Source organism: Colletotrichum graminicola, assembly GCF_000149035.1.
Source record: "Colletotrichum graminicola M1.001 genomic scaffold supercont1.57, whole genome shotgun sequence".
Classification (NCBI taxonomy): Eukaryota; Fungi; Ascomycota; class Sordariomycetes; order Glomerellales; family Glomerellaceae; genus Colletotrichum; species Colletotrichum graminicola.
The window spans coordinates 178024-196928 of NW_007361061.1; the positions used below are offsets into that span (position 1 = coordinate 178024).

General features: G+C 54.4%; 7 protein-coding genes across 7 annotated transcripts; 3 read left to right on the forward strand and 4 right to left on the reverse strand.

Moving 5' to 3' along the window:
* Positions 1-3386: 3386 nt before the first annotated feature.
* Positions 3387-3824, forward strand: GLRG_10198 (uncharacterized protein; the record flags this gene model as incomplete). The annotated part of the gene is made up of 1 exon (XM_008100883.1): positions 3387-3824. The coding sequence occupies one exon, from the start codon at positions 3387-3389 to the stop codon at positions 3822-3824; it is 438 nt and encodes a 145-aa protein (XP_008099074.1).
* Positions 3825-5679: 1855 nt separating this feature from the next.
* Positions 5680-7010, reverse strand: GLRG_10199 (actin; the record flags this gene model as incomplete). The annotated part of the gene is made up of 4 exons (XM_008100884.1): positions 5680-5742; positions 5801-6115; positions 6175-6627; positions 6702-7010. The coding sequence occupies 4 exons, from the start codon at positions 7008-7010 to the stop codon at positions 5680-5682; spliced, it is 1140 nt and encodes a 379-aa protein (XP_008099075.1).
* A 737-nt stretch (positions 7011-7747) lies between these two features.
* On the reverse strand, positions 7748-8075 carry GLRG_10200 (uncharacterized protein; the record flags this gene model as incomplete). The annotated part of the gene is made up of 2 exons (XM_008100885.1): positions 7748-7820; positions 7882-8075. The coding sequence occupies 2 exons, from the start codon at positions 8073-8075 to the stop codon at positions 7748-7750; spliced, it is 267 nt and encodes an 88-aa protein (XP_008099076.1).
* A 1218-nt stretch (positions 8076-9293) lies between these two features.
* On the forward strand, positions 9294-10121 carry GLRG_10201 (GPI biosynthesis protein family Pig-F; the record flags this gene model as incomplete). Its single annotated transcript, XM_008100886.1, has 2 exons — positions 9294-9647; positions 9705-10121. The coding sequence occupies 2 exons, from the start codon at positions 9294-9296 to the stop codon at positions 10119-10121; spliced, it is 771 nt and encodes a 256-aa protein (XP_008099077.1).
* Positions 10122-12892: 2771 nt separating this feature from the next.
* Positions 12893-13116, forward strand: GLRG_10202 (uncharacterized protein; the record flags this gene model as incomplete). The annotated part of the gene is made up of 2 exons (XM_008100887.1): positions 12893-13016; positions 13067-13116. The coding sequence occupies 2 exons, from the start codon at positions 12893-12895 to the stop codon at positions 13114-13116; spliced, it is 174 nt and encodes a 57-aa protein (XP_008099078.1).
* Positions 13117-14608: 1492 nt separating this feature from the next.
* GLRG_10203 (uncharacterized protein) lies at positions 14609-16181 on the reverse strand (the record flags this gene model as incomplete). Its single annotated transcript, XM_008100888.1, has 4 exons — positions 14609-14638; positions 14729-15848; positions 15967-15976; positions 16088-16181. 4 exons carry the CDS (start codon positions 16179-16181, stop codon positions 14609-14611), a joined length of 1254 nt encoding a protein of 417 aa, XP_008099079.1.
* An 880-nt stretch (positions 16182-17061) lies between these two features.
* GLRG_10204 (short-chain dehydrogenase/reductase SDR) lies at positions 17062-17880 on the reverse strand (the record flags this gene model as incomplete). The annotated part of the gene is made up of 2 exons (XM_008100889.1): positions 17062-17218; positions 17324-17880. The coding sequence occupies 2 exons, from the start codon at positions 17878-17880 to the stop codon at positions 17062-17064; spliced, it is 714 nt and encodes a 237-aa protein (XP_008099080.1).
* Positions 17881-18905: the final 1025 nt, after the last annotated feature.

Genomic DNA, 18905 nt, shown 5'->3' on the forward strand with positions numbered 1-18905 from the left:
GGTATAATTTAAGAAAGCAAGCTTCCTATGTGCTCGTGACAAATTCATGTTATCATTCGGTAGTTCTCATGTCTGGGCAATGGCTGCAAGAAACGTTCTGGGGTATTGCCTCGGCATGTCAACCACCCAAATGCCGACCAAGGGAGGAAGAGTCATGGTCGAACGACCAGGCAGTCCCAGCTATGAAGTATTGAGCATAATTGATCCCATGACTATAGTTATTGACAAAGTGCCACAGTGGCATCGCAAAACAGACCTCTTCAACTTGGTGGAGCAAGTATGCATAACTAGAAACAGAGCGCTAGGGTTACTGCTTCTTATGTTCCGCACTCAGCCATTGATTGAACTCCGTCCTGGGCCGTGGTAATAGAAAGCGTCAAGACATATGTTGAGGTGTCCCGGGAGCTGGAGTTGCAAGAAGCTGCCGAAAGTGCTGAATCTATGGCCGCCATGCTAGGTTGATGGCGGGAGCATGGCCGGCCTAGAGTGCAACATGCGACTATGAGATCGAAAGAAGACCTCCTCCTCCAACCGCATCCCGCAAAGCATCGTTCCTGTGCTCAACACCATGACAATACAAAGATGCAACAGCCAAGGTCCGTTAAAACTCGCTCGGCACCCATGACTGCTCCAGGGCCGGGAAGGAAGGACGTTCCGGCACAACGGTGCCGACCACGTTTATGCGGGCGCTCAGCCCTGGGGCAACACACCAATTACCTAATGAAAGGGCCCTCCCCTCTCTTTTCTGTTCGCCTCCTTCCCCTCTTGGGTCGGCCTTGTGATCGGATTACACCATCAAAAGTCTGGGGAAACTCACCTGCCTACGAGAAAAGGGGTTGGAATGCGGGGTAGAGAGGGGGGTGGGCGTTTGGGGGAGAGGTTCCAGGGTCGTCATACGGAACCAGCGACGGCTAGGTCCGAGGGTGGAGGAAGACGGCGGTCTCCTTCAGGTGTGTACGGTAGTTAAGTCGAGGTGGTATCGGCGTTGTGGCTGGATTCTTCGGGGCACCTCGAGGACGCGCTTCACATTGCACTGAGGAGAGGAGGAGATCGTGCCTAGCGAAGGGGCACTTCAGCGATGAGCTGTTTCTGTTTATTCAACGGCTATGCGGACAATGGCTTCGCGCGGCCCGCGCCGGCTCTACTTACTTCGTCGGTTGTTGTGGCCATTGGACGAAGAAGGCATGTAAGTGGCCGTCGGGACCCAAGGACGGTCCCTGGAGTTGCTGGCTGCTGCCATCCGCATCGTCCCCTTCTCTCGGTAATTTATATGTCACCCAGTGTCTCACGTTTACCTCGATCGATGATCAGGTGGGCATACCAGGATAATGAGTATCTAGCTGGCCGAGCTGGACGAGATGCAGGTGGTTTGTCGTCAAGCGAAGCAAGCCGACGAAAGGCCGGCTGGCAAACAGGTACGTTTGCCCACCCCCTCTCCCCCATGGTTCAAGCGGCAATTCATTTAATTTTGGTTTGAGCGAGAGCGTCAAGCATGCCGGCATGTGTGTTTGTTTGAGTCGTCGTGTGGTCTCAAACCTGCAACGGATTCGTGGCATCAGACATGGGGCGCGAGGTCCGGTGACCATCGTGGACGCGGCAAGCATATTTCCATTACCCCCAGGAAACTGATGAGTGGTCGACGCCTCGGGGGGTGGAGGCCGGACTCTTGACGTTGTCGGAGGCCGGGCCAAGCTGTTCGTCCTAGCAGGGGTGGGTGCCCCCCCTTCGGAGGAGCCGCCACCCCTAGCTAGATGACGAGAGCAAACATCGGCTTCGCAAGTAGGGAAGGGAAGAAAAAAAAGTCTGCTTGCCAGCGCCCAGCATGCTAAACAGGCAGGCAACCTAAGGCGACTACGAAGGAACGAACAGCACCTTTTTGCAGGTGTTCCATCTTCAGCACGCTCCACGTTCCTTGCATTAGCCCCATCTTCTCCGATGCCCCCCCAGTTCCAGGCCGCCTCAAGGCTAACGCTACGGACGAAAGCGGTAATCGGTTAGCAAAGCTTTACCCCATCGATTGCTCCAAGATGGCGTCTTTTTTTCCCCCCTCGCTAGACGGCGCGAATTCAGCAATTCTTGTTTGTTCGAAGGGGAGGGGAGGTCCGCGTGATTGCAAAAACTCGTTCGCGCCCTGGAGGGGCCGGTGTGTCACGCGGACCACCAGGGGGGGTAAGGAACGAACAAGTAAGTGTGTAAAGACGGGTGATGAGAAGAGTGGTTGAAGGTTAGCGAGGTCTGAGAACTGTTTGTTGCCCGCGCTTGGAGGTGGCCAAGTCGTTGCTTTTTGCCGCTTTTTACTGCTCTTATCAGAAAAACAAAGTGCAGCACTATACTTCTATTTGGCATCATTGCTTATTGCCGATAAGGGCAGTTTGCCGGTCCAGTAACACTACCGGTACTTGTTCGGAGAAATGATGGCAGCACCATGAGTCGACAGACAGACGGCACAACATATGCAGCCTGCCTCCGAAATGGATACCGTCTCACACACATCAAGGGCATGCTGCAGGGAACGGGGAAGAAAAAAAGAAGACTGTCTACATCACATCATCACGACTCTGAGCAAGAAAAAGAGCTCTCTCGCCTCCACCGCACCAACTCCCAGCAAACCAAGCTAATCCATGGACCTAGAGGGGGGGTTGCCCAAGCTACCTAGCTCCGCTCCCGTCGTTTCGGGGCCTTGAGGGACCATGCTAATTTTTTCTTCTCTCACTCTCTGTGACCAAGATCTGGCTACGCCTCCAGTTTTTTCTTTCTTTCTCTTTTTTTTCCCGTTCGAATCGGAAGCCCAAAAACCTTTCCTAGAGTGGGCTTCCGGTGGGAATTTTTTTTTTCCCCCTTTTCTTTTCTTCTGGTTCCGACCAGCGCTAAAAAGAGTCAGAGGGGAAAAAAAATCAAAGCCCTGGTGTGAACGTAGACTACGTACCCTTTGTCCCTCAAGCGAGAGGAAGATCTAGTTTCCATTCCATACGCGCCGCTTTGCGAGTGCAACGCCGTCATTCAGCCATGGGGGGAGGGACATGGGGGAGGGAATCTTTTGCATGTCAGGAGGACACTGCAAAGGCCTGTTCGTTCTCGTCTTGTTGCTCTACCCATCCACTTGGCGAGACTAACACCTCCTCTCCACTACCACCACTCACACACCTATGCCTCTCTCCCCAGGACATGCCTATAATAACCTTGGCCTCCTCTCACTTGCAACTCACGAGGATCTCTTTCTCATCATCGACACATCCAAGACACACAAGGCACCTCTATACACCTGTCACGCACTCTGAGTTCAGACGACATTTGTGGTAGATATATCACTTACACCCCGCCCACCACCACCACCTCCGCCTCCGCCTTACATCTCAAACTCGGCCACCAATACACAAAATCACAAAATGCCTTCCCAGATCCTCATCACCGAGCCTCACCCAACCGTGGCACCAAACACCTACACCTACTCCGGCCGCGGTGGCGCAGGCAACATCTTCCGGGCCCCCGTGACGACCCCCGCCGCCGGCATCACCACGCCATTCCAGCCTGCCGCCGTCCACGGGCCCCGCCGCTTCTACTCGGGCATCGGCGGCGCCGGCAACCGCCACACGGCGCAAGAGCAAGCCGTCCGCACTTTCGAGGAGGACTTCAAGCGTCAGGAGGTCCGCGACCGCACCGCCACCGGCCACGTTGGCATCGGCGGCGCTGGCAACGTCATGCGCAAGGGCTCCGACGCCTCCTCCGTCCTCAGCAGCGAGTCCTCGACCTCGGAGGTCTCGCTCAAGTCTCTCAAGAAGCGTGGCAGCAGAATCTGGCGCCGTGTCACCTCCAGGCACAACTGAGTGCCTCTTCGGGCCGACTGGTCGTACAGACACACAACAAACGCATTTTGTACAGATTTCTTCAGCACTACTTCTTCATTATTGCAAACCTCCATAGAGGAAAGGGACGGAGTTACATGGGAACCGAAACAGTAGGGGGAAAAAAACAAGCACGGGTCGGGATTCCACATCGGCCATTAGGGATAATTCATCAGCGAGCCGGCCACAGCGGGTTGGGGAGAGTAGAAACGAGAGACAGGGTTGCCTCACAGCAAAACAGCAAACCAAATGACTAGCGGTTCTCGGGAGACTCTGGCTGGTAGAGTCCAGAGGGCCTTTTCCTTCTTCTTCTTTCATCTGCAGTATTTGGGACTCGCGGAGCGAAGGGGGGGGGAAACAGCAACAACAACAGCAACAACAACAAGGGAGCACGGTGGAAAGTTACGGGCGTTTGTTTCTGATGAACATGATATGCTAGCGAGCGAGCGGACACAATACCCCCAGATATCTGGTTGTTCAGCAAAAGTTTGGCCAGAGATAACGTCTCTTGAATATCATATGTTTCAAAATTTGATCCTCGCTGTACCACCTACTGAACGATATCGTATGCATCCATGGATTTCGCACCCTCTTTCCCAGCACACAGCGCACAACCGAGGGTTTAAGCGGCTGTGGCAGCAGCCACATCTGGCTTGGCACTTGGCGATGAAGCAACACTTATGATTCACTGCTGTGACGCCAAGCGTGGGTTCTTGCATGCAAATTGAACGCAGTACCGGATCCCCAGAGGGCACCCGTCGAGGGAGGACTGTACATCTTGTCGCTTGAACCCCGTCTTTGTACATGGTTTGTTTGTGCTGGAGCCTGCCTGATCTGGGAAGAAAACGTGAGTTGTGGGGGTGTATCCGTATGTGGTCCACGTTCACCACCCACTTGACCAGATATAGATAAACGAGATGAACCAGTTACACACTCTGCCAAGAAGCGACAAAAGCCTCCTGCCAGTCGAAAGATTACCGATACGAATACTAAATCATGGTGAACGGGGAGAGGCCTGCTGCGTCCCGCCTCGATGGGACTGCGCAGCAAGCGGTCGTCGTCATCCAACCGGGGAACCTTTCTTTCCCCTGTGCGGAATCCTTGGCCTCGAACACGACCACTAAGCGACCGGAAGGCTGTTTGCCTCGATCCGGATCGGAGCTGTCACTCGCATGCCCACCCCGTGGCCGATAACTGATATAAAGCCATGCAGGGAGGGCTACGAGGGGGCTGGCAGACCTGAGATAAGCGAAAAAGCAAACAGGGAAGCCCGAAGGGGGTGTATTCTGTAGGCGCCGACATCGTGTGGCAAACAGATAAGGTTGCGTCTGGTATTAGAATGGCTACGAGGCCAAGGAAAAAAAGAAATGTTCTGATGCAAATGACAACCCCATGCCCCCGTGGCACCCCCGGCAGAGCCCATGTTGAAGCAAGCGCCCAGGCCCAAATACTCTTGACCACTTCGGGTATCCCTCGTGGCCTGGACGACTCCATACCCAGACACACGTGTTAACGAGACAACAGATTCGGGTATCATTCTCAACTTTCTAGCTGACGCACTACCTCAACATTGCTGCCTTTGTCTACAACGCCGGTTATGCGAAGGCCGTTTTGTTATCAGGGTTAATCTCAGATCTAGCCAGTCCAACCCCCCCCCCTTTTCCCTCTTGCAACTCATCACATCTAAGCTTCATAGGTGTTCATCATCCGTCTAACCCCCTTTGTCACTGCCGTAAAGGCTGACGAATCACGGCCCTAGATGTATCAACGGGAACACGGCGGGGGAAACGTCACGTAGAAATAGCTTCATCCATACAATCGGAAACGAGACCACGTTTCACGTAAGCTTGGTGTGTATGATCTCTGGGTTCTCGTGCCAGTCGTCGATGCTCACCCACATCTGTCTCAAAGTCAGCGTCTTTAATTCCCGTGCTCACGAGGCGTGCTGGGAAACTCACCTTGCGGAAGGTGCTGAGACCAGCCAAGATACTTCCTCCAATCCACGTCGAATACTTGCGCTCGGGAGGCGCAAAAATCTTTATCCTCATGTCCTTGACGGCCAGCCGCTGCAGCTCCGTCAGCAGTCGGTCGCCGAAGCCCCTCGTCAGCGTGCTGCCGCCGGACAGCACGATGTTGCTGTACAACGACTTGCGCAGGTCGAGGTCTGTCCGGTTGATGGCGTCGACGACGATCTGGTGCACGCCGGGGTACTCGAGGCCAATTATCTCGGGGTCGAACAGGATTTCTGGCGCCCTGAAACGTTCCGCGCCAATCTGTGACGGTCGTTAGCCACTGTTTCCCATCCATATCAGGTGTCAGATCATGTGTTTGCCTTGAGCTTGTGTCCGTCCGGAAGGATGTATTCCACACCCTTGGTAGGGTCCGTCCTGTTGGCCCACTCCTTTTCTTCTTTCCTCGGGTCGTGCGCCACATACGTGACGGACTCCTTGATGAGCCTCACGACCTCCTTCTCGGCGCTCGTGTGGAAAACGTAGCCACTCTTGCGCAGCAGCATCTGCATATACTCCGTCACGTCGCGACCGGCCACGTCTATCCGCCTAATGCTGCTCGGCATAGCGAAACCCTCGTACACCGGCACAGCGTGCGACACGCCGTCTCCCGAGTCGAGAACGATGCCCGTCGTTCGGCCGCTGGCGTATAATGACAGCACGGCCTGGATTGATGTGTACAGCGCGGGGACGTTGAAGGTCTCGAAGAGGATCTGGGCGGCGGTGTCGCGGTTGCTGCGAGGGTTGAGGGGCGGTTCGGTCAGGAGGACGGGATGCTGCAGAGAGGTTAGTATCTAATGGGGCGTCCTGGATGCGTTGCACCTCATAAAGCTATTGATGCCGGACCAACCTCTTCACTCAGCGTCTTAAGTCCCTCGCCGTACACGTATTCCCAGATCTTCTCCATATCGTCCCAGTCCGTGACGATGCCGTGCTCTAGCGGGTATCTGATCTTCAACAGGCCCCTGAGCTCCGTTGCCGCCTTCTGCCCGATGAAGACCTCGCCTTCAAGCGCGCCGGCAAGCACTCTCAGGTGCTTGGGACGGCCGACAAACGAGGGAAAGTAGCACTTTGGCAAGTCGTCTCCTGCGAAACCGGCACGGATCGTGCCGGAGCCATTGTCCAGGACAATGGGCGCGTTGTGCAGAGAATCCGTCATGTTGATGGATGCATTCGAATACCACCGGTTCAGCTAGCCTTGGCCGTCTTTCTGGCTCGTCGTGCGTAGTACGGCGTGTTCGTATCGTTTCGCGGCGGAAACCCCTTTGTTTGTTGGTCTGGCGGTGACGACAAGTGGGGTCGTTTCGTGCGCAGATGACCAGTGACACTCGAGAGCGGGCCGTCGTCGAGCTTGATCCTTATCTCTAGCAGCAAAATGCTAGGTTTCGTCACAGTCGTGGCCGTCGTGATCGCCTAGGAATGCCGAGTGTTGTCGAGTGGTCAAAATTGGAGGACAGCTTCAACACGACGCGGTCTCAGTCCGGGGAGCTGCAGGGGCGCGAATGGCTAGAATGAAAGTGGAGTAGCGCGACTCAAGCTGTTGAGCACAGGCCACTCACAGGGTCCTGTAAGTCTTGTAAGTGAGGCAGAACACAACATCATCCATCCCAGAGGAAGTCAAGGGTATCATTAGTGCAAAAGGCTGATCTCGCTCACAGGTCAAATGGAAAAGCTTGCAGAGAGATTATACGCAGTTCTTCTTATCTGAACAAAGCAAATTATGCATGGTCCGTATGGACTTCTACTGATGCTGGATTCAAGAAGCCAGCCGAACGCCGTGAGATGCTCAAGATATATACATGTCCGTGATATGAATCGAATTTCCAAATCCAGCTTCCAACTCCTGTTTCGTTGCTAATCATCCCGTGATAAGGAACAACATTAAGAAAAGACTGCTCAAATGCGGCCGTCAAAGGCCTTGTAGCTGACATAGGGCCAACCAAGGATGGCTATAGCTGTGGGGAAGAAGCTGTGCGATAGTGTCAGTGGTTTTCGTCTGAGTAGCCTGCATGGCTGTTGGTGTCGCTTACATTGCTGCAGTGCCAAGACGCTTCTTGATCATAGCACCGTAGAAGGGCTTTGCGTGGACACCACTCTGTGACATCCTCTGGAAGGGATGTGGCTCAAAGGACCGAGCGACTTGGCGCATGTTGTGGAGGAGAGTGAACTGTCTGCGCTGGACAGCGAAACGGGCGGCGTTGCGGGCGGCGACAGCGGGAGACATATTGAGTGATGATTGGAGAAGTCGGGCTTGTGTGTGTGTGTGTAAAAGTCCAGACCCTTTTGGTTGATTGAGGAGAGTGAGGCGGTTGTGTATATACACTCGTACAAAAGATGATGTGGAGAGTTGGGTTGACGATTGAGTTGACAAACTGTGTTGCTGATGTGGGATGATGAGATGGAAACAGGAGCACAGAAGACGGGATCCTCCTTCGGATCTTATACCAAGGAGAAAAAGACTTCCAGCCACATACTTACGGGATCTGTGAATCTTGACGAACAACATCGGAATTCCCAACGGAGAACGCCTATTGTGGGCAGATGGGCGGGCAACTTTACCCGTAAGATTGCCGTCCCTGAGCAGGAAACGAACGAGACTTCCTATCTAGGCAGGGGAAAGATCATGCCATCCCATCTTCCAGATGGATCCTAAGAAAGGAAAAAAACAAAAAAAGCAAGGGTCAAAGTTTTTTTCCTTCTTCTCCTTTCTGCAGCAGTGCCAATGAAGGGATTATTCTGCCCAATAGGCGCCAGCCGCGGGTGTACAAGCGCAGAGTGCAATTGGGGGTGGTGGCCGCAAATCCCCGGATTACAGGTGCTGGATTTGAATAATAGTCGAACGGGCGATCGTGCGTTTCCAGGCAATATTCTGACGACTGTTAACATAAATGGGGTGATGTGGTCTGACGGGAGCCACCGACGCAGGACGCTGATTGGGTGCGCCTAGGGGCCTAGAAATCTGGCGAATGAAGGGATTGTAACTGCTGACCATCTCAGCCAGCTATCAGCCCATGGGTTCCGGCCGGCTGGGTACGCCGACGAGGGCGAATCCCGGGGAAAGGTCGACAGATGACAGCCTTCCAAACCCCGAAGAAGATGAGATGACATAGTCAAGTTGCATTCTTCTGACCCGGAGAGAAACCCTGTGGGTTTGACAGGGCGACTCTGCAGTGCAATGGTGCAGATACGTACATCCAGTGGTCGACCCCCGCGAGAGGGTAATGAGAAGCTGATTGGTCTAAGGAATCTGGGGATTCTTATCGAACAAGCGTTCCTTATCGTCATGTGACCTAGGCGAAATACGCATGCCAACGCGCCGGTCCGGAATTTCGCCTGAGCCGTGACCTTCCGGGTGTCCGCCGTCACGAAATTAACCCGTATCCTCGACCGAGCAGCCTTAGAGATCGGAGTCCGAACCCGTCCGAAATCGACTCATCCCACCATGCCACTGGTTGACTCCGTGACGATGTCGAAGCCATCATCAAAGGCCGCTTCCGACGCGGGCAAGCCGAAAGACGGACTGCATCCCGTCTACGCCCTAACGAGCCCTGCCGCGCAGGTCATCCGACACGTCCAGCCAGTGCTTCTCTCCGGCCTCTTCTTCGCGCAGTTCGGCTCATTGGTGGCCGATCCCGTACCAGCTCTGTACAGCTCCCTCCCAATTGTCGCTGCGATCCAAGTTGTCTACGCCTTTTTCAGTCTTCCCGCAGCTGGTTCGCAAAGCGCGAAGCCCTCGAGGAAGCCTCGGCTGGGTGAGAAGAAGAAGGTTGAGAGCACGGGACCGAACCCCTTTATCGTGAGTTGTTCTGCAGCTTAACAGGGGGGGAGCTTCCTTCTAACCCTTAACATCCAGGCCATATTCCTATCACTTCTCCTTGCCGCCCTCGTCACGCCTGCCATCCACCTTGTTCTTATTCTCTTCGGCGCCCCCTTTCTGACGCACGTTCCTCATACGCTTCTCTGCTCCGCCAACGTCGCTATTCTTTCGTTGTTCCCTCTCTTCTACGTTCATGGAGTCGAAGCGAATACATGGGTAGCTCTTGCTAGCGCAGCTGCGCCATTGGACGAGGCATACGGCGGTCTGGTGGGGGGCGTACTAGGTGCGTGGCTCGGTGCAGTTCCTATTCCTCTGGATTGGGACCGCGAATGGCAGAAGTGGCCTGTCACGATCTTATGTGGCCTCTACGCCGGCTACATTCTCGGCAAGACGATTGGCGGCACGTTAGTGTTTGGGAAGAAGATGGCCGTCTTCTCAGAAGATGATGAGTAAGTTACTCGGGCATGCCTGGTAGAAACCAAAGCCAAAATACCATCAAAAAGCGACTGTGAGCGAGCGCGGAAGCCTGATTCCGTATCTGATCCAAATCACTGGGCGCATATTCGCCCGCGCCGCTTCTAGTCGACTTCGACAGGTCATGCGTGCCATGTCTTAAACTCCAGCCAGGACTGGAGGAAATAGCAGCTCACGCCAAGCATAAACGACCTAGCATGCTCACCAACGGAGCTAGTGTGAGGTTGACCACACTTGTCTTTCGTGTAATAATCAATGTAAAATAACAAGCAGCCGATTGCCAATCGCTTGGCCCGGCCAAAACAAGAAACAAATATTAAGACGTGACCTCAGATCTGGACAATGGTGCGAAATGCGGCGGCGACGGCATTGTTGCCTCCTTGAGCCTTCACTACGCGTAGTTGTGGCATTCAATCGGAGCCTAGCGGCTCAGAATCTTGTTATTCGTCCCGGTACACCTCACAACTCCAGCCACAGCACTAGCCTTGTCAGTCCGGCCCAGCCCAGCCCAGCCCTACCAAACCCACGACGTGGACGTCGCCAAGGGTCCGACGGCTATCGTCGTCCGTGGGCCCCGTCACAAAAGCGGAGACAGGCCGCCACCCGGGGTGGGAAAGAACTGGCACACCTTAATCTAGATTCAATGCTGACCAGGCTACAATTAGCAATTGGCTGGGAGGGAAACCGTACTCAATGGTACAGAAAACAGCCTTGCATTGGATTTGATTTATTTGTATGATAGTATTTATCCAATGAATGTTGAACCGTTTGCTGATACACTGCTAGTTTTTGAGTTAGTGGTATGAGAACTAGAGTGCGCCAGCTTTTTTTCCCTGCCCCGGGTGGCCGCGTCTCCATCCCAGCCTTGCTCGATGCCGAACCGACTTGGCTTTCTTGCCGCCGGGCATGACCGGGCCCCTTGCGTCATACGTCACAGGGACCTTGGTGTCATTGGTGAGACAAGCACTGGCAAGCTTTCGAGTAATGGAGTTGGTGTACGGATAGTACTCAGATGGAGAAGAAGTCACAACGAAGGGAAAGAAAATCTTCCCAGGGTGGGGTACCGGTGTGTTGCTACTGTTCTACTTTGATAACCATGTCTTGCGTTTCTTCTCCGTAGCAACCAGCGCAGACGGACCGATATCCGCTGTAGAAAGAGTGGCGTCAACCTTGCGAGTCTTGGACGCCCTGGATTGGAAATGTGGCTGAGTCGTCATTTCTGCACCATACACTAATACTACGCAGGAGATCAGCACCCCGAGTGTGGCGTGTGTGGCTCATCACCTGCAGGTCAATGGAGACCTGGGAAGTCCCTTGACTGCCAAGCGGGTGCCAAAAAAACCCGCACTCAGGAAAGTTAACTTAAGGTGACCTGTGCCTCGGGGATCTCCAGTATGTTAGGGAGTTACATGACGAAAGAATACCTATACACCCTATATTTTAGCGCATGGGGACTCAAATTGACCTCTGTAATTTGTGAGTGCGGCTTATTTTGTCACCCGCCTGACTGCTTCTAGCCATTCTGTGTGGATGACGGTGCGTGGAGAGATGAGTAAGAGGGACAGTAAGAAAAGTAGTGCTCGTACTAAGAGACAACGCTAGCAAGGGCTAGGCTGATGACGTAGCGCTTTCGCAGAACAAAAAGAGAGTTTACGCAGACTTAGGTGCTAAGGTACATGGGGTAAAGCAAGCATGGTTGGATGCACTGACAGTCTCGGAGCACGCTTTTCTGTCGGCAGCCCGGACTGGCCGTGCTGGGTCTCAGTCCCAATGACGGCGGGATCCCAAGGCTAGGCAGAGGGGTGGGAAGGACGCGCAATGAGATTCGATCTACCTGGTAAGAGCTGTAGATCAGAAGAGAGGATTCAATGAGAGCGCACAAGCAAGCGATGCAACCAATAATGCATTCGGCTGTGATGGGGCGTCTTGCAAAACCGAAAATGGGCTTTCGTCGATGCTATTCGAGGAAACGCGGCAGCGAGCATGAAGACGACCAGGCATCAGATAGCAGAGGCATGACAACACAGGGCGCAATACGCCATAAAGGCGTACTAGGTATTGCTCCGCTCGGGTCCTTGTTTTGCGCCAAAGACTTGCACAGAACGGATGCCAGAAGAGATAGCAAGGTTATGGCTTGGAAAAGTGGGCGGAGGGATACAGTCATACGCAACGCACGGCTCAGAGGCCATCCCATCTTACCCACCCACAAGACACTCCAGTGCATGTAGCTACGTACCTGTACACTACACTGCCGAATGCCCCTTGCTCCTGCCGCAGCAAACCGGGAATGGGTCAATGACGCATGTACCAACTCATATCACGCCCCCAAGCCTTTGCGGCGACCGGCCGGGACGTCCTGTTCGTTGGCCCGTCTTGGGATGCGCTTGGGGTGCTTGGGTGCTTGGGTTTGCTTTCCAGACCTCTCTGGCCTACCACCCGAGACTGGCTTGTTCCTTGTCAGACGTAAGGTTGAACGAGAAGGGGGCCCCATGCAGTCCACATCACATCACTGTGAGCTCGACCTTGCCTTTTTCTGATTCTGCGTCGGGTCGTGGCTTCCCCCCGTTGCTAGTGTTGCTCCCTGATCCTTCTATTTAAGCTTCTCGTCCCCAGCCCACTTACCACTCTCTTCTCCTCTTGCCATCAACGAACTTACAGCCGTCACACATTGGATTTTCGAGATCTCGTCACGAACCACTACTCTCAAACAACCAAACACCTCTTAGAAAGATCTACAAACCTCAGCCAAGATGCCTTTCACCGCCTCCGACATCTGCAAGATCATCCTTGCCATTATCCTACCTCCCGTTGGTGTTTTCCTGGAGCGTGGTTGCGGCGCCGACTTCTTCATCAACATTCTGTTGACCATCCTTGGTAAGTTATGGTCTCTTCAATCGCCATGACTTCATAACTAACATACTCAGGTTACCTGCCTGGTATTATCCACGCCCTGTACATCATCCTGAAGTATTAAGCGCCTTGTCGCTGAAAGCGCCCGACCGTATCCGTCTACAAGGACATGACGATTAGCAAGCGAAGCGACATGCCCTCGATCTTCCCCAGGATGTGTTATCCAACCTCTTCCGAGTGGGCGGTGTAGCGCCGTGCAAACGGGTCGGGCATTCCGGCCACCTTGGCTACCGCATCATCCGGCAATAATTGGGCGTTCCTCTTTCGACGACGACAGGGAGCCCCGGTCGTTATGCAGGGATAACCATCTCCTCTTCAACCACCTCCAATTGTTTTTATAACGACGCACAGCAACGGCCTTCTTTCCTTTTCCTGGCGGTTCTATTCACGGCTTTTTCTTACGTTCTCACACTTTTGCGGTATGCAACTTTTCGAAACGTTTTCGTTTTGGGCAGTTATCCAAAAATAGGAAGGAGGATGGGAGACCTGCGCTGTGTATAGCACGCTTAATTCGATACCCGACACATCAATCTCTATTGAAAATTATTACTTTTCAATTTTTACAATCCACTGAGTGTTACTTGATATGCGCGCCGCACGGCATGATGCTTATGGTTCGGGAAGTCGTTCAATGCTCCACTGCTGGCGCTCTGTGTGATGTCATGTTCCTCGCATACAAACGCTGAACCTTGGCCTAAAATTGGGTTGTGAGTTAGCATCGAAGCAGCCAATTCAGCAACGCTACTAGAGCTTAATTACTATGTCTGTAGTGAGTGTGCCCAGCAATGAACTCTTTTGAGAAATTACCTTGGATTTTTTCCCCCCCCATCATATGTCTAGCAGCTAGCAAATGATCCCTATGTGCATACGCTTTTATCATCTGCCCTTGCTCAATTCCACTTTCTGAGACAGGGTACTTGACGTGGCAGCGCCGTAAACCAAAAAGACAACCGGGACCCGAGAGACGCGTACGCAAGCTTGGCATGGCGGGTCCCCCATTTAGCCTGGCTCGTAGATGCTGTTGAAGCGCAGCGCCTTTCCACCCGGTGAGGCACCACCCCTGCATGCAGATTAAACTCCAAGCTATCTAGATGCATATCGTTCCTTGGTAATACTCCATAAGAGCATCGCGTGTGCGAAAATCTCATTATAGCAGATCCACTATCCAGCCGCAGTGACACGCTCTCGCTAAAAAAGCGCTGAGCAGCTCATTCTCGCAGGAAGGTTGAGGTTTTGGTTTTGGGGGTGTTTTTTTTTTTTTTTTTTAAATATCTCTTTTTCTTTTAATCCGAGTTTCGAGACCGAACCCTTGTGTGGCCCTGGTCAGCCCGTGGCGATATCGCCTTGCTGGGTATCATAGGCAAAAAGGGGGGCTCTTCCCGAAGTATCCGTACCTCCACCAACTCTATGGAGCTTGTTTCGCGATTTGCGATGAACCCTTCTTTGGTTTAGGGAGGGGCGGTGCATGGCCACCGGGTCTCGTTGACTATGCGAGCAGAGGTGAAAATGAGCACACCGCCATCGGCCAATCCGGGGCTATCCGCGCGCTTCCGCGTTCAAGCTCGTCCGACCTTGAAGGACAGGACCTGATGAGACGTTAGCTACCTAACCTGTCGCGTGACGTGCTCACAGCTGGGGGAAGAGGGGGAGGGGGTAAGGGAGGTGCGAGCGCTTACGTCGTTCTTCCCGACCGCAACGAGGTCGTCCTCCGCGACTCTCTGGCCTCCTGCGCCCTCAATATACGCTATGGGCGCGTCGCCCATGACCTTGCGCGCCGCCTCGCCCACTGTCGTGCCCTTCTTGACGAGCACACAGTCGCGGAAGACGAAACGGGAATCGGAGGCGCCGGAGGAGAAGGAGGTCGTGTTGCGCACCGGGAAGATGGGAACGAGGCCCAGGATCTCGGCTGCCTTGGAGAGCACCTGCACGACGCCCGTCGACCCGAACCGGTAGAGCACCATGTCCTTGAGGTTCTCTATCCGGTTGCGGTTCTTCTCGTCGAGCTCCTTGAGCCCGCCGCCTGTCGGGTCGCCCTGCTCGATAAGGTCCTCCCTCGTGTCGACGAACTCGCTGCCCTCCGTGTACTTGATATAGCCCTGCTTGGCCATCTTACGCAGAAAGATCTCCGAGATGGCCGAGCACAGCACGATGGTGTTGGGGTCCTGCATCTTGGCGATCTTAGAGATGTTCTTGTCGGCGTCCGGGTGGTCGATCTTGTTGAGCGCGATGACGGTCGGGAATTTCTCGTCAGTGAAGGCGTTGACGACGCGGTCGATGGTCTCGGCGTCCCAGTCCTCGAGCGGCTCCTTGATACCCAACCGGTCCAGCGCGCGCGCCACGACGTTGGACGTACTGCCGTATCCCGAGAACTGGCCTTGCAGCGTGTCGACGGCCGTCGCCTTGATGGCCATGTGCCGCCGCCGGATCGAGCCCCACTTCTCCATGAGGTTGCCGCGAATCCACGCCACGATCTCGCCGCGCAGCCAGGCGATGTCGACCGAGGGGTCATAGCCGCGCGTCTCCTTGCCCTCGGCGTCGACGGTGCCCGAGGCGTCCACCACGTGTATCAGCGCGTCGGCGTGACGTAGGTCGTCGAGAAACTTATTGCCCAGCCCTTTGCCCTGGTGCGCGCCGGGTACGAGGCCGGCGACGTCAAGGAGCTCGATCGGCACTGAGCGCCGGCCGTCGACGCAGGCGCCGTAGTTGGGCCGGCAGCGGTCCGAGACGTTGTAACGCGCACAGGCGCAGTCTATTTGGAGGTAGCCGATCGCTCGTTGGGGATCGATTGTGGTGAACCTGAATGCGCCGGGAGGGGTTAGTATACGTGGGAGTGCGGCGCCGTCACACGCCTATTCCGGAGCGGCGTCTGGAGGTTAGGCAAGGTGGACGGGAGTGGAAGGGTGGCAGGGCGTACGGGAAGTTTCCTGTTCACGGTATTCCATCAGCGACCAGGTCGGCGGGGTCGGGAGATTTTTTTCTTCTTCTCTTTCTCTTCCTCGACTCTCAGTCGGGACGGGCTTTGGAGGTTTACGGACCAACTTTTGATGAGGCGTCTGTCAAACTGTTGAGCGTCGTGCTCTTGCCGGCCGACGGCTTGCCAACCAGACCGATGAGCGGATCTCGAGGCATCGTGGATCGGTATGCAGAGGGCTGCGTTAGAGGGAAGGGTAGGCAAATATGGCCTAACGATCGGTGCCTCTGGGCGGACTCGAAAGTCGTTCGAGGGGTAACGATTTTGCGGAAGGGAGCGCACATCCCGCTCTGTTGCCACGTCCCCGCTAATGCAATGAGGGGCTGTCCCCCGATAGCCCGGTGGCCCCATTTATTCTGGTAGGTGTGACGTAAGCAATTAGCCAGTGTAGGTTCGCGCCTCATCTGCGAAGAGGTTTATTATGTACGGAGTGCAGCTGTTGGCTGTGTCTCGTAGCTTGAAATGAGAGTACTACGTGGCTGCCTGGAGGCGTTGTGGATGGTTCAAATACACAAGATTAGGTCAGGGAGTGCCATTCTCACTCTTCGATCTTCAATCTTTGACCTCTGAGCACACTCATCTGGCATGATATTTCTATACCGCAGAACTTGGTGAGCACCCAATAAGGAATTAAGAGTAGTTCGAATAGACTTGCTCTAAATCCTGCTTATGTGCAGGTCGATGAGCGGGAAGGATATAGCCTGCTGAATAAACAGCAAAACCATGTCTTGAGGTACCATTGAAAGCAGAATCTCTGATTGTTCCTGTCTGTGTGTTTTTACCGTGTCTCAGTCCTCGTTGCAATGGTCGTTTGTGTGTTACTCTTGGTGCCGATGTCATTACGCGGCGGGAATCCCTTAATCCAAGCGACTCAACGAATTCCGCAATTACGCTGGATACAATAAGGTGACATGGGTAACTCCTCTTTGCATATTAAAAACGGCATTCCCATGCTGTTCAATATATCAGTACTTCCATCCTACGTTCGCCCACTCTCTGTGGTTCGGTTCTGACTGATTTCCCAACGCAACCTCCCCTTCAGAACTTCCTGTACTCGCCATCGACAAATGTGACGGTGGAGGGCAGGTCCTTCGCGCCCTCTGCAAGCTCCAGGTAGAACCTGCCGTTGGAATTGGCGTCGGGGACGTTGCCGATGCTGCTCCCGTCCGCCTTCCTCTCGTCGGCGTAGAAGAATCTGTCATGGTTAGCTGTTACTTTCATTTTCAGGAACAGAAGCAAACGCCATGTAGAAACGGAGGGGGAAGTGTTCGAGAAACACAGATAAAAGAGGAAAGCCTACCTCCAGCCCTTCGCGTCCTTGTACACCGCGTCGGCGAGCCCGACCCAAGACCAGGCCGCGTTCTTCCCGATCCCCAGGGTTGCCAGCGCTGGCACCGGCAACGGGGCGGTGTTCAGCATATTCCCCGTGTAGATGAAGCGCCCCTTGCGCCCCTCCTCCGCATCCGCGTTCTCCGCCCACCCCCGGACGGCCTCGCCCGCGGCGACCCATGCGCCCGAGTTCATGAGCCGGAGGTCCGCTTCGACCTGCTCCACCGGCAGGCTGAACAGGTTCCCGGCGTCGGGCGGCGGCGTCAACGTGGCGGCGTTGTAGACGACGACCCGCGGCGGCGCCCCGCCAAAGTGCCGCCTCGCCTGGGCGAAGGCGTCGCGGACCTGCGCGGGGTCGGCGAGGTCCGCGCGGATGCTGAGGTGACCAGTCTCCGGATCCGTCAAGGGGGACGGGGCGGGGAATCCGCGGGCTACGAGGGCGACTGAGTAGCCCGCCGCGGAGAAGTGGGCGGCGACGCCGGCGCCTATGTTCTTGCCGGCGCCGAGGATCAGGGCGATGGGCGCCATCTTTGTTCTCTGTGTGTAAGCGGTCGGAGACAAGACTGGGTTGGAAGGATTTTGAGAAAGGCTTTCTGAGCAGCGTGTATGATGAAGACTATGTGACTGTATTCAAGTAGGCAGCCAAAGGTGATGCGATGGTGTTCTGAAAAGAGGCAGTTCCATCTTCTGAGACCTGACCTTTATATACCTCCTTTCCGGGCTCCGACCTCATCGACCTGTTGCGAGCTGCCGTTCCCAAGAAACCGAGGTGGATTGATAATCGTTCACTACGGCACGACATCTCCCCGTTTGCGAATTACCTACAGCTCGCATTACTAACACTTCTAAGTCAGGGGGAGGGGGAGAGGCACGATAGCTGCAAGATGCAGGCTAATGCCGCGCGGGACTTAAGTAATCACGCATGTCAGCCATTGGCTGATAAATCAAAACACCAAGCAAGCAACCAGTGTCATTTCCTGGGGTGTGGGTGGGCACATCACATCGTCTTGTCATCGTAACTCAACGATCGATTCAATCTTGGAGATGCAGGGCAAATGTTCCATTACCCATGACTACTATTACACTCACCTCTCTCCTTATGGTATCCTGCCTCTTGCGTCCTCCCAGCTGCCATGGGCAAAAAGATTAAAAACACGACAGCAAGAATCCCAAGATGTGGTATCAACCAACGTCGCGCATTCCAAGCCAATATCCTTGGCCTTGGCCTTGACCAACGTGCCCAAATGAGGGTTTGCCGTTTCCTCCCCTCTCGAAAATATCGCTCAAACGCAAAGCCATCGATTGCTTCTCATGTCGTCGTTATGTTGAGTGGTGAACCAAAATACTCTCTTCCCCGCTCTGCTCCCCGTGACTATGTGCGACTTTTATCGTTTTTTTTGTGGGTTGTTGCCGCCCAGCAGAGTCTTCTCTGCAACTCTATAGCAGATCGCTCGTTCTGCATCCAATATGTTCAATGATTATAGCTGATCATGTGGTCCAAGCTATCCGGGAGCATCAATTCATGTGGTAATGCCTAGTTCGTTGTGCGCAAA